This window comes from Grus americana, chromosome 3 (assembly GCF_028858705.1).
Source record: "Grus americana isolate bGruAme1 chromosome 3, bGruAme1.mat, whole genome shotgun sequence".
NCBI lineage: Eukaryota > Metazoa > Chordata > Aves > Gruiformes > Gruidae > Grus > Grus americana.
The window spans coordinates 90,822,024-90,835,336 of NC_072854.1; the positions used below are offsets into that span (position 1 = coordinate 90,822,024).

Below are 13,313 nucleotides of genomic sequence, written 5' to 3' on the forward strand. Positions count from 1 at the left end.
AGTATAGGTTAATTTTCCTCTAAATAAAAATGTATACCTAGAATTTGTAAAGGGAGAAAGTTGTTTAAAAATGTCTGGCTATTACAGTGTAGAAAGTGAGAAGTTATTTTCACTATGTGTACCAACATCAACACCAATGAGTAACTAATATTAAATGATAAAAAACTAAAGTCAGATTAGAATAAAAGAGCACAGTCCTTGTTAAAAATAGGTATCTTAATTTTTAACTTTTGAACTTATCTTTCTTCCATCTCTTAATTTCTCCGCTGTTTTTTTTCTTCCTCCAAAATCTATATGTCCTTTTTGCACCTCTGTGTGTGTGTGTGTAATTGTGTTGAGGATTTTCACTTTGAAATGAACCCGGATATCGAGACTTTTCCTGTATTCAGAGTAAAGCATACTGTCTTTTCCTCTAACTTGTTTCCGACGGCAGTCAGTGCTTTATCAAAGCAAGTAGAATTGTTCTGTGTTTTAGCGTTTGAGGACTGATCTGACAACCCAAATTGACACCATGTAGAAAATTCAATACTAGGTTCTTGAATGTTCCAGTATTTGCTTTGTGTTAGCTTCTAGGTACTTCATAGTCTTCTCTTCCATTATGTTCCTTGTCATGCCTGATGTTTGAAGGTGGAGGGTTAGCAATATGTCCTTTCCTCTCGTTAACTTTACAACAGCATCAATATGTTTCTATTTAGGGATGTTTCAATAATGACTTAGTTTGCTAGCTGTTAAGATTTAAGTTCATTCCTTGCAATAGTCACATAAGATAATGGTATTGAAACAATGATGATCTTCCTCTTGGGATCAGTTGGTACTCTCTAGATGCCGTCAGTTGTATTTTCAGATTTCAGGGCGAAAGAGACAACCCAGTCAGACTAAGCAACTGAAGAAACTGTCTAAAAAATTTTCATTGAGTGCATCAGAACAAGTCTAGCTTACTAAATATTCTGTATTAGGGCAGTCCTTAAATAAGATACTCCTGTGCTTATGTGGGACATCTTCCTGCTCAAAGATTGGATGAGTCAAAAAGTCGAGTGCTGTAGGAGAATATTCCAGCAGGTTTTTGTGCTCTTTTCTTATACCATTCTCCTTTTTAAATAGTCCACTCCCTCTGAGGTCAGAAAGTCATGTAGTCTGGGAATTTCACTTGCAAATTCCTTTGAGGCAGAGCTGATCCTTCGTAATTCATGTGGTTTCCATCACATTTCATCCGAAGTTCTAGGATATAAATTATCACTGTCTGTCACGTGTGGCTAAGTGCATAGAGGTGAAGTTGATCCAGGTGGTGTCAAGATACTACATTAGGTATAGCATTGGAAGAGCTGAGGAATAAGCTCAATACTGAATATTTGGAAAAAATTGCAGCTGACACAGCAACTGCTTGAGTGTGCTGTACTGTGAGCTAAAGTTGTGTGCTCCTGTGTAGTGGGACAGGTAGCCAAACTTGTGGAGAAAAATGAAGAAGGTAGGAACATGAGAGATTCTTTCTGTAGGTTTCCAAAAGCAAACTTCAGCACATCTGTTAGATTTTACATATTCAACTTCTTACCCTCAGTGTTTGTGTTGAATCAGACAGCAGCACAGAATGAGATCAAATAAAATGGTGAAGGTTTTATTAAAAAACTAAGAGGAAAGGTAATAAATATCATATATTTTAGATAAAATGATCACTAATACCTGACTTCCAAGGAGCTAGTTGGAATATCTGACTTCCATTTGAACCTTGTTTACCCAGCAAGGTTAGCCATTTTTTCCTGGCTTAGGGATAGGGAGGGAAAGTCACGTAGAAATAATGCAGGTCAACATTTTAAAGCAGGTGTGTTTCAATGTCCTGTCCCTATTTTTCTGAAAGAGGGGACGTGACAATTTAACAGAGAAAATGATCAGTTGGGGGAGGTGATTTTTTTTTTTTATTATTTTAAGGTTTTTATTATCAGTGCAAGCTACATTGTTACTGTCTCCTGAAATAAAATCCTACTTTGGCTGACTTAGTTACAGATGGTATCCAGATGATTGTCGGACAGGTCCTGTTCTATGAGTAAGTGAATTATAGATGCAACCCCAAGCGTGATAAAGGCCAGAGGCCCAATGCTTGGGGCATGGGAGTATAATTCAGTGAGATCCTGAAAGGGACACTGATGCAGGTAGCTTCGTAACAGCAATCTTTATCAGTGTTAATTATTACAAAGTTGTGTTCCCATGGATGGAATCCTTTTCGCCTCACATCACGTGTGTTCTGTGCTTCCTGAAGCATATTCTTTCCATTAAGATGGTAAGCTCTTTAGGTTAGAGATGGTATATTTGTGTTGTGCTTCTTGCAGCACAATGAACCTCCAGGCACTACCGAATACAAATACTAATAAAAACTGTATTAAATGTGTCAAGTGGTGTTCCATCCTGTATAAAATACACTACATTGCTTAAAATTTGTCTCTGTGAATGTTCTTGTGAGTTTGACTGCACAAGCAATCATCTAGTCAGGAAAAGAGGGGTTGATAAGCCAATCAAAGTGTATTTTTTTTTTATAATTCAGAGTACTTGAGAATGATGTGTAAATGTAATTGGTTTTCTGTTATATTCTCAGCAGCATTTTAAAAGGTTATGAAGCAAATGTCAGCATGGGAAAAAGTGTTGATTGGAGTGTTAACTTTTAACCGTCCTCCTGCACATATTTAAGGAAAGATAAGATAACTTCTGAAGAAAGAAGAATATTCAGACATGTTTCAGTATCTGATTATTTTCAATTTTCTGACAGATATCAATGAGTGTCAGTTACAGGGAGTATGCCCTAATGGGGAGTGCTTGAATACCATGGGCAGCTACAGATGTACCTGCAAAATGGGATTTGTGCCAGATCCTACCCTCTCAAGATGTATCCGTAAGTAATGGTGCTAATCAAAGTACCAAAATAGATACTTAGTTGCTCTTCAGATGAGGATTTATTTGACTGGCCCCAACTCTTCTAAGCCGTCCCTACCTCCTCTTCTCAGCTTATTCACTTTATTTAGTCAGTCTCAGTGCTCATGCCTCTCTTCTGTCTCTTTGTCCTGGAAGCCTTGGTCTCTGCCAGCTTTTCCTGGTTTTCCTGTCACAAAGCCTTCAAGGCCACATCCAGCCTCCTCATACACTCAGTCTTTCTCACCTGCCTGGAGTTCTCCTTCCCACATTTTTTTTTTCCTCTCTCTCTGCTAGTTCCCCAGCCAAAATCATCTTTGTGTCCTGCCCTCCCCTCTTCCACCTCTGCAGCTTTGACCTGGGCAGTTTCCATTATTAAACATTCAGCCCAGGATGATCTTGGACACATTTTCCTTCTGATTACAAAGGATTAAAAATTAAGAATGGATTAGGAGAAAGAAAAAGTTGTGAACAGCATGAATGCAAATATTTTCCTCTGTTAATCAGCATTTACTTGGTTTGAGATCAACTACCTCTGCAAGAAGAAAAGGCGGCATAGAGAACAACTGAATTTCTCAAAGTTTTTTGGGAAGAATATTTACAAGTGAAAAATACCTAATTTCCTAAGTTCCTTATCTGAGCTATCTTTAGATTTATAAAATAAAGTATAGTCTAGGGCTGTAGGTGAATTCTTTCATTTTTTCAGCATAATTATCCTATGCTACTTGTTAATGACAATTACTGAGAAAGTTTTTCAGCATTTTGAAGAATTTCTTATCACTTTTCAGTTTAACACCAGAAAAAAGGAATTTTCATTTTTGCTTTTACATGTCATATTGAAAATCAGATAGTCTTTGTATTTTTTTTTGAGTTAAGTGAACATATAACATAACTGTTAACTACATGTGAATGTAGATGCATAAATTGGAAAGCTGGACGGATCTTAGCATCCTGTTCCCTTATACTAGTCATAGCTTATGGCCTTTGGCTCTTCAACATTAAAACTAAGCATAATGAAATGTAAATAAATAATTGTCTCTTTTATAAAAAAAGGTCATGTATGATACTTAATCCTTTTGCAGTCTTATTTACATAGCCTACTTAAAGCTGAATGTTCCAGTGGCTGTGTAGCTTGACACAACTGTATATTGCTTATGATCAACCTTAGTCTTCAGCAGTTGGTCTTGTGTACAAGTGAGAGCTAATTCTGACTCTTTATTGTGGCAACATGGCAACTGCTGGTTTGGAAATTATTTTCTTCTTTAAAATACTTTTTTTCCTTGGTCTAGGAAGAGTTGGAATTCAGGAGTGTTTGATACGAAATAAGAATTGTCTTATGTTGTGATTATGGTTTGAAATAAAACTTTTGTGGATGGGAATATTAATTTAACTGATGTTGGAAATCTAGTGGTGTTTCTCTGTTTTGCTTTTCACGTGAACAGTACCATCCTTTCTCCCACTTTCATTGCAGCTGATAGTCCTATAGTTGCTGAAGAGAAAGGACCCTGCTACCGGTTTGTTAGTGCAGGAAAGCAATGCATGCATCCTCTTTCTGTTCAGCTCAGCAAGCAGCTTTGCTGTTGCAGTGTTGGCAAAGCCTGGGGCCCGAACTGTGAGAAGTGTCCGCTTCCAGGAACAGGTAAGAACTGTCCATTAAAAATATAAACTCTTGCCCCCACCCTAGGTTTGTTATGCATGCTTAAAAAAAAAAAAAAAATCCAAGAATTGATTTTAAACAAGAAGTGTCCATGAGTAAATTATGACAGTTCTCTACATGACAGTAGAATAAGCGTGTATGTGGTGGCTTTGTTTATAGGGATTTGCGATTAAAACAAAGGAATTATCTTTGATATGTTGTGACAGAATTCCAGATTAACAATATTTGCAGCTCAGAATATTTCCTTGAACTTTGATTCTCCTTCACATGAAGATAAATTTATTGTACATTATATTCTGACTATAGATCCAGGCAAATTAACCCAAAATCTACTTAATACTCTTCAGTTGTTAAAGGCACTGGTGAAAGGATGGCAGCTTTTGAGAATTAGGTTACAGAACTACATGTGTTGTAGTTTACATTACAGTTAGTGGGATATGTATGGGAGCATCTCTGCTTTCTAACCTTCTTTCATATCTTTACCATACATTTTGAGGAATGTGCTAAGTATGGTGTTGCCTTCTTAACAATAAACTGGTAGTTAAACATTCACGCCACCTTTCACTTAATTCCTTACTTGATACGTAATACATAAGCTCACTTGTATTATCTGTGTTCACTTGGAGTCCTGATGTTTTTTAAATATATAAAGACTTGGAAAATACCACCTTGGTTCGTCACCACCGTCATTTAGGCTGCTCGTAGATTAAGATACCACATATTATAGATGCTGATCGCTGCTTTCGAGTACCTTCTATTCCCTGATTTTGCTTAAAACTTAAAGGACCAGAGTTGGAGTCTTTAGTCAAAATCAATTTAATATTATTTTTTGTCCAAATATATGGTCAAATTAGTCTTTTTTTTTAAAAGCATCATTGCTTATTGTAATATACATGATATACAGCCTGTTCAGTATTTTAGCACAGGTACGTGTAATGGTAATCCACTGTTCTTGCTGAAGTTGCTGCTGCAGATGTCACTGTTATGATACAGGTTATGTATTTCTCTGGAGTGTTTTATAATGATTCAGATTTTCAAAACCAGCTAGCTGCTTTTGGAAATCCACAGCTAGCATCAGAGACATGATGAGAGCAGCAGATCCCTTACTTTAAGTAGGGCATACAGAAATGAAAGTGACTAACATTTTTGAGCATTTCAATTGATTTTTAAAGCCATTGTTTCCTGCATGATCATTGGGTTGCTAGATCACTGATTAGGATTTTAAAAGTCCAGTTCACTTTCAGATAAATAATATTTCTATGGCTTTTTAATGGAGAAAAAATATTTTCTCATCAGATGACTTGCACTTTAAATGCAGATGCTTTACATCTATGAGAATATTGCACGAGGCTCTATGCCCAATTGTGTGTATTCTGGAGCAGAGAATATATCTTTTTGCAAAGTTGACTGCTCTCTAGTCATAAAAAGTGCATCATTGAATATTATGTGGAATTGGTTATTTTAGTGATTTTTCTTAATGAAAAGACTGCAGAGAGAAAATCTGTAAGTAGGAAATTCTGATGAGCTGTGTGGGAAACACTTTTCCCATTTCATGACAACTTTCATGACTTAAAAACATGTTCCTTTCTATAACAGGTTAAATTCATAATCTTTCAGAGTTTTCTATGAAAAATGTGTGAAAGTGGGGTACTCCAGAATGGGGTAATGTATTTACTGCAGCATCCCATGTTAATTTAAGAGTCACTGAATTAAAGTCATGATCTCACTCTCTGATAGCTTTAAAATATTTGTACAAAGTAGACCGGCTCCAAAAGAGAGACTGAGAAAGCCCCAGGTATTGACAGCACTTATCAGAGCTGTGGTAGAATAAGGCTTACATTTTTATTCTGCATTTCAGAGAATATGACCTGAAACATCCTGAGTATGCATCTGAAGAGACAGGTGTCAAATTTTCTCTGTCTTCCTTCTTTGACCAGAATTCCCACCCTCAGTTGGGAAGGTTTTGATATTAGCATTTCCCAACAAGTATTTTATCATTCTGAATCCACTCCGTTTAATCAGTTTGACCCTTCATCTTTTCTGTTGCCAAGACACCATCAGAACAGAGTATGCAATTAATGCATACTGCAATTTAATGTATAATTTAATTACTTCATCTGTGGAGTACCTATAGCTAGTGTTTTGTGGGTTTATTTTAGATGCTAATTCATTTCATTCTGTTCAAAGTGGAATTTGTGAACTTACCAGTGCCCCACTCCACACATCTCTTAAGGAGCTGTAAGCAATCACATCAGGCACATGCGAGACTTAAATCTTTGGTGTTATCCCAACATAGCTTTACCTAGAGCGATGACGACAATGAAGCACTGCCCCCTCAAGACTCCTGAAGGTCTCCCTGTCCCTGACAGCAGTGTAGCTATTATCTTTGATGGGAAGGAAGGCTGACCTGTATTTCTTTTTCATTCTAGCCTTCCAACTAGGACTGCAAAACCTGATGCTTGTGTAGAGCAGCTGCAGAGATCAGAGCAAGTGCTGCTGCCTGACTTTCATTACCTTTTTCTGTGGCAGCTTTATAAATGAGATTATTTCCCCTCTCTTCCAGTGGTGATTTGGCTTTTTATGATGCCCAACTTGTTTTTATCCAGCCCACTGAGGTCAGTGGAAAGGACTGTTCAATTCAGTGGAATTTTGGATCAGGGCTGGTGCAAGACCTCTGATGTAGTCAAATGGGATCCTGTGAATGAATGTTGTTACTGCTTGATATTCTTCTGCTCCTCTAGTACAGGGTGGTGAGCTTTTTTTCCTTTGGTTTTGGCAAAAAGGGTATGATAGAAGTAGTGATCTTCATTCCTTATGCAATGTAGATGATGATGACAATTTGCATATTTAAATTCATATTCAGAAAGGATATGGTGTTTGAAGAAGATGAATACAAAAAATTATCTTGATATAATGATAGATTAAGCATAACTGAAGAAAGATGGTAAACTGGAGCGGAAACCTTCTGGGAATAACAGCCAGAACATGCTTTTGGGAGAATGCTCTGTCATATTAGCATGCAATGCATAGCTTGTCTTTAAATATTTTTTTGTAAAAATGTATATACAATATGAGATTAAATTTATTAGTGGTAGTCATTATTTTTTCCACTATGTCAACATATTGCACTTTTAGACTCCTAAAAGGAATATTTTCCCATCCCAAATCTAGCTGCTTTTAAGGAAATCTGCCCTGGTGGAATGGGTTATACGGTTTCTGGCCCTCACAGAAACAAGCTATATCATCACCCTGCAGTTAGAGTACAGCCACCTGTCATTGGCAAGACCCCGATTACTCAACCTGTTGCTAAAGGTACTTCTCCTCCACCTCTCCCAGCAAAGGAAGAGCCAGTGGAGGCACTGACCTTCTCACAGAAAAGTGAGACTGAGATGGCTGTGCATGAAGGTGAGAGTGGGAAAATTTAGTTTTTCTGTATTTCTATGCATGTGTCTTCAATGGTATGTTTCTTTGCAGAGTAGCTGTGTACAGTGCAGGACAAAGGTGTCACTTCCCGCAGCAGAGCATTCCATGGCGTGGAGTGTATTGCGTTACGTGATTTACTTCTGAAATTTTATGTATAGCTCCTACCAGATGCTGAGAACACCATGGAGAAAGAGACTGCTTTAATCTCATTAATTTTTATGATGAGAAATAGTAAATATTTCTTTTAAGACTTTTACAAAGATATTTATAATCTCCAACATATAACAAAGGACTCAACTCAGGCTTTGATTTTCTAGTATTTGGAGTGGCAGAAGCTGAGGGGTTTTCACCATCTTCCTTCTATGTGCCCCCGTAGATGAGCCCCACCTGATGTGGGCATGCTTCCCCTTCAGGTGGTCTGCTCCTCACCCCCACAGCTCTGCGCTGCTTCTGCCTGACCATGCTGGGTCAGCCCCCCTCTGCTGGGCTGTTTAACAATTAGTTGACTCCTCTAAGATACTTTTCTCAGGCTTTGTTTTCTGCAAGCATCTCTAAGAACTTGTAGCAGCCGAAATTGTCCTGAGTCTAAAGCAAATGCAGAAGCAAAGCAATGCAGAAAGCAGCACTACTATAAATACATTGCCAGCAAACTTGGGATAAACTAACTGTAGACAAGAAGAAATACACTGGTGAAGAACCCTGTCTTGGTATTGAGTACTTAATAGGTTGTTTCCAAGGAGCAGTTATGTATCGGTATGTCAGGCCATTATTAGAAAGAGTTTCACTCAGCTGACTTTGCAAAATTCTGTGTGACGTGAATTACTTTCCATTTAAAAATCACTGCTCCAGTTTTGCTTTCAGAAAGAAAATGGAACTAAACTGAATCTGGAAAGAAAAATAAGCCATTGAAATATCCTTACAGACTGTGCTGGATTATAAAATCTCACATAAACCTCTGGTCTTTTCTGTGTTAAAAGTAGAAAAAAATGGTGTATCATTTGCTAAAATACTGCTTCAGTAATTAGAAAGATTGCCACATTCTAGTAAATCTTAAAGCATAGAGAATCTGGAGGAAAAAAAGGGGTATTGTTTTTTTAAAATAAAAAACTTTAAAAATACATGCTAACTTTAAGTCAGTAGTGACACATACATGTTTGAATTTTATATTCTGGTTTTGGGTATGTTTGTATTTGGAATTTTTGAGATTTTATTAGAAGTTCTCCCAGTTCTGATAATCAGCCTCCCTGCTAATACTGAAGAAGCTAGAGCAAGAAGAGTGATGTGGGTTTTTTTTGTTTTTTTTTTTTTAAATCTATCCTGTGGAAAAAGTTGATTATGAAAAGAATATTACGGTTTTTTACAGAAGCATATAGATTTTCATCACTAAAAGACAAATTCAAAAAAGGCAAACTGCAATGTAAAATAAACACTTACATGAAATTTCTACCTCTCCTTCCCAGAAAAAAGTCACTTTTGTGGAGGGGAAAAAAAACCCCAAACCACTTCTGCTTGATTAAAGAAAAGGCAAATTTCAAAACCCAATTTTTTTTTAATTTTTTTTATTCTTGCAAATTTGTTAATAGTTAGTTATATACCATTATGATATTAAATTACCTTTAAAATAATTACAGATGATGATATTTCTTGGAAGGAATTAAAAAATTTAATCAATGAGTTAATAACCTGTGAGTTTCTTACAATGTTTCTAAGGAAACAACTGAGAAACCTTATAAGGCAGCTGAATACTGAGTACATACATAATTATAACCATTGGTCCGTGTGTAGAATCTTATTCTGGTTTCAGGTTAGTTTTTACGCTTGCTTCAGGAACATTACTTCAAGTTTGCACCATTTTGGGATGAGGTTAGAGCCTGAAATTTTTCTGTGATGGCAGAAACTTCTTTCAAATGTTCTAGTAGTTTTAAGTAGAACGTGTAAGTAAATGTTATGTGAAGACTGATTAATTTTCTTTTTTCTTTCTGGTTTTAGTGGCAACTGCAGCCCCTGATCAGGTAAAACATGATGTGATTTATCTAGGAATTAGAATGCAGACCATGTGTACAAGATGCAATACAATAACTCTGAAAAGGATTTAGGATTTATGAGGAACAAACAATTCACTGTGGACTTAGGGTGTAAACCCTGAGGCAAAAAGAGCTCATGTTGTTATTATATACAACGGGCAGGTAGTGAGGTACAGGAAAGAGATTACTTTAACCTCTCTTCAGGGCATTGGTGGGGGGTCTAGTACTGTATTGTTCTATCCCATTCTGGAGCCTGTATTTTAAAGAGGATATCGAAAACTGCAGACAGTATGAAGGAGAGCCACAGATACTGACAGCTAGAGAAAATTAGTTGGAGAGAAACAGTATGAAGCTTTAAGAAGCATTTGTGACACCCGCTTAAGAGATTTGTATTAATGCCTAAGTTAGTTTCCTAGGTTTTTTAGGGTTGCTGTGTATTCAGTGAAGAGCAGGTGTGTATCTGTAAGTCCCCCCATTCTGGAGGTTCCAGGTTCTCTATGCTAAAGATAATGGGATTCATTAAGACTAACTGCAGCTGTACTTAATTTCCTTTTCCTAAAGAGTTACAAGCATCTAACTCTTATAAGATCATCAGTGCAACAGCTAAGAGAGAACCTTTCACAGTGGTCAAAGACTTGGAGACCTATGTGATTGTATACTTTTGTGTGATGCTGAACTGCAGTTGGGAGAACTATGGAGGGACAAAGCCAAAGATACAGCTAGAAGCTCCATGAAATAGCTGCTTCAAATAAAATCAATGTTAAGTTGTATGCCATTGTGTAAACATAGTATTCCATGTTCTTTCAGGCTTAAATTGGTGGTACTTAATGATCTACTGTCAAGAGCCACTTGTGAGAATGTTAGCAGTTTCTCAAGCCAGGAGTTTGTGGGTGGTTATGATAGCTGAATTAAGAAAATGTTTTCAGAATGTAAATTTTTAATCATTCTTTTAGGAATTAGCTTCCCTTGATCAAGAAAAGCAGCCTGATCTAGAGCCTGGGCAGCCTCAGCTTTCTCCTGGAATTTCAACAATTAACCTGCATCCACAGTTTCCAGGTAACTTGTTTTGACTTGTCTTTTAGTATGAGAGAGCGCTTACAAGTCTTCCAAGAATGGGAAGGTAGCAATTGTAACAGAGGTTAATGAAAATTGATTGCAGCTTCACAAGCAATTTTTCCATGAGCAGAATGAATACAGAAAAAAAAAAAAAAAAAAAACAGCGGAAGCTGAAGTAGGGGGAATTGAGAGGTTGGCATTGGCTGGGTGACTTGTTAGAAGGCAAAGATATATTTTAGGCAAAAGTAATATCCTGGATTACGTACATGAGAATTTTAATGTCAGAAGAGTTGAGGCCTTGTACCCCTTCAAGAGGAAACTTTACTTAGTTGCCTCCTTGTAGATTTATGCATAACTTTCTCTGCAAAAGTTTTACTATTGTGCTTGCTTTCTTTAGTACCTGTTTTTTTCACAAGCAGTAGAATGATGGAAAACCCAATTATACTATTTTTTCTAGTCCAGATCTATGCAGAATAAACTAATGAAAAGCTCCATAGTGTCTAGCTCATTCAGTATAATGTGTGAATTCTTTAGGGGGCTTTTTTTTTAATGCTTTAAGGGGGTTTTTTTGGATGTGATTGATTTCCATTCCATGTCACACAGTAGTGATTGAGAAAACATCTCCTCCTCTGCCTGTTGAAGTTGCTCCTGAAATCTCTACTTCGAGTGCAAGTCAAGTAATTGCACCTACTCAAGTTACAGGTATTGTAGTTCCTTTTTAGAATTAAAATAAATTAAGAAATGACTGTGAGTCATTAATAATTCCAATTAATAATTCCAGCTCAGAGTACATATCTGTAACCAAAGTCCAGAACTGAAGACTTCTTGGCGACAAGTCAGGTCTTTAGAGAATCTGCATGTGTTCATGAAGTATAGGTGATCATGTTCTTTGAGGGGTGTAGATTTTGTGGGATGTAGATCAGTACGTTCTCCAAAAGGCAGATGAGAAGTTATTCTAAGATCTATTTTGAAATGTTCTTTTCACATTTGTGCCTTTTTTTTTTTTGATGTATCAAAGTTACTTTTTCTACATCCATGTGTCAAGAAGTGAAAATAATGGAAATGCAAGTAATGCTCCTGTCATAGCTGAAACTTGTCTGAGTGATGACTGTGTCCAAAAGGCATTAAAATTTAACTTGCTGTAAATTTGAAAGGAAAAAGGTGAATGTACTATGTGTGGATACATGAGAGCATTACAATGTTACGTTGACTAGTCTCTCAGAATTAACACAGGCTTTGAAGTAATTGCAAAAGCCAGGTAAATACTTTAAGATGTAGTATTGCATGTGGTAGACATATCTAGGCCTACCAAGAGGTTTTCCAATTTGCATTCACAGGGAGAAATTATACATGCTTCAATAAATGTTTAACTCTTCAAAGATGGCTTTCCTTCATGCAGGAAGGGATTTCTGAGTTGCACGCAACATGCACAGGTTCTAAATCACCCAGTTGTTTGAAGTAGGATTCTGTCAGCAGTTAAATCCCCCTGAATCTCTACCATAACAGTAGAAATAGTATCCTGTCCTTCTGAGAGCATTCAGCTGCCTCCTTCAGTTACCTATAATTGCAGTTTGTCAGTCCCATATGAAAGTTCTACTAACGGTGCTTGTCAAACCAGAATTTGTAAGTAGCTCTGCTGTGACTCTGCCTCTTCAGCCAGCCAGCTCCCTGCTTCCTTACAGGGAGAGAAAGGTACCCTGCTGGGAATTCACGTCAGTTAGAAAAAAATGGTAGTTTTCCATGTTCTGCTGTTTTTTCTTTCCTCAGGAAAGGGAGTGGAACTAGAAATTGCTGTGTGCTATAAACAAATAAATCAATCTGTAGTTCAGATGCAGTTCCAAGTGTTGTTCAGATATTTAAGAGATAGTAAAGTACAAGTGAAGTAAGATTTGTAGGACAAAATCCTAAACTGGATTTAAAAAACTGAATGCAGTTAGAGTTGAGATGTTTTTGAGTGCCTTAATTCTGTAGTTTAAGATTTAGTTAAATTTAAATGTAACCCATTTCTAAATAGTCTGGATAAATTATTATTCTTTACAGATGATAACTTTTTTCAGGAATTACAGTTTCATACTACTATATAACCTTACTTTAAATTGCAACTAAACACTGTCATTTGTATTTTTTGTAGTAACACATATACTTTGAGAATTTCTAAAACTACTGTAAGGGTTTGGCATCCAATGCTGCCCGTAGCTGAATCTCCTTATCTTAAAAAATAAATCCAAGACGTTAACAGATGAGTATTCTGTAAAAAT

General features: G+C 36.8%; 1 protein-coding gene across 8 annotated transcripts in view; it reads left to right on the forward strand.

Annotated features, from left to right (window-relative positions):
- LTBP1 (latent transforming growth factor beta binding protein 1) overlaps window positions 1-13,313 on the forward strand; it is a 204,155-nt gene that overhangs the window by 126,159 nt on the left and 64,683 nt on the right. For 2 of the 8 annotated variants that reach the window (XM_054819834.1, XM_054819836.1), the window contains exons 10-15: window positions 2,756-2,878; window positions 4,367-4,534; window positions 7,724-7,957; window positions 9,965-9,987; window positions 10,953-11,055; window positions 11,659-11,757. In XM_054819834.1, coding sequence (XP_054675809.1) covers window positions 2,756-2,878; window positions 4,367-4,534; window positions 7,724-7,957; window positions 9,965-9,987; window positions 10,953-11,055; window positions 11,659-11,757 — 750 coding nt within the window. The remainder of the gene's footprint in view (window positions 1-2,755; window positions 2,879-4,366; window positions 4,535-7,723; window positions 7,958-9,964; window positions 9,988-10,952; window positions 11,056-11,658; window positions 11,758-13,313) is intronic. The other 6 variants (XM_054819837.1, XM_054819841.1, XM_054819835.1 and 3 more) reach the window with 4 other exon arrangements.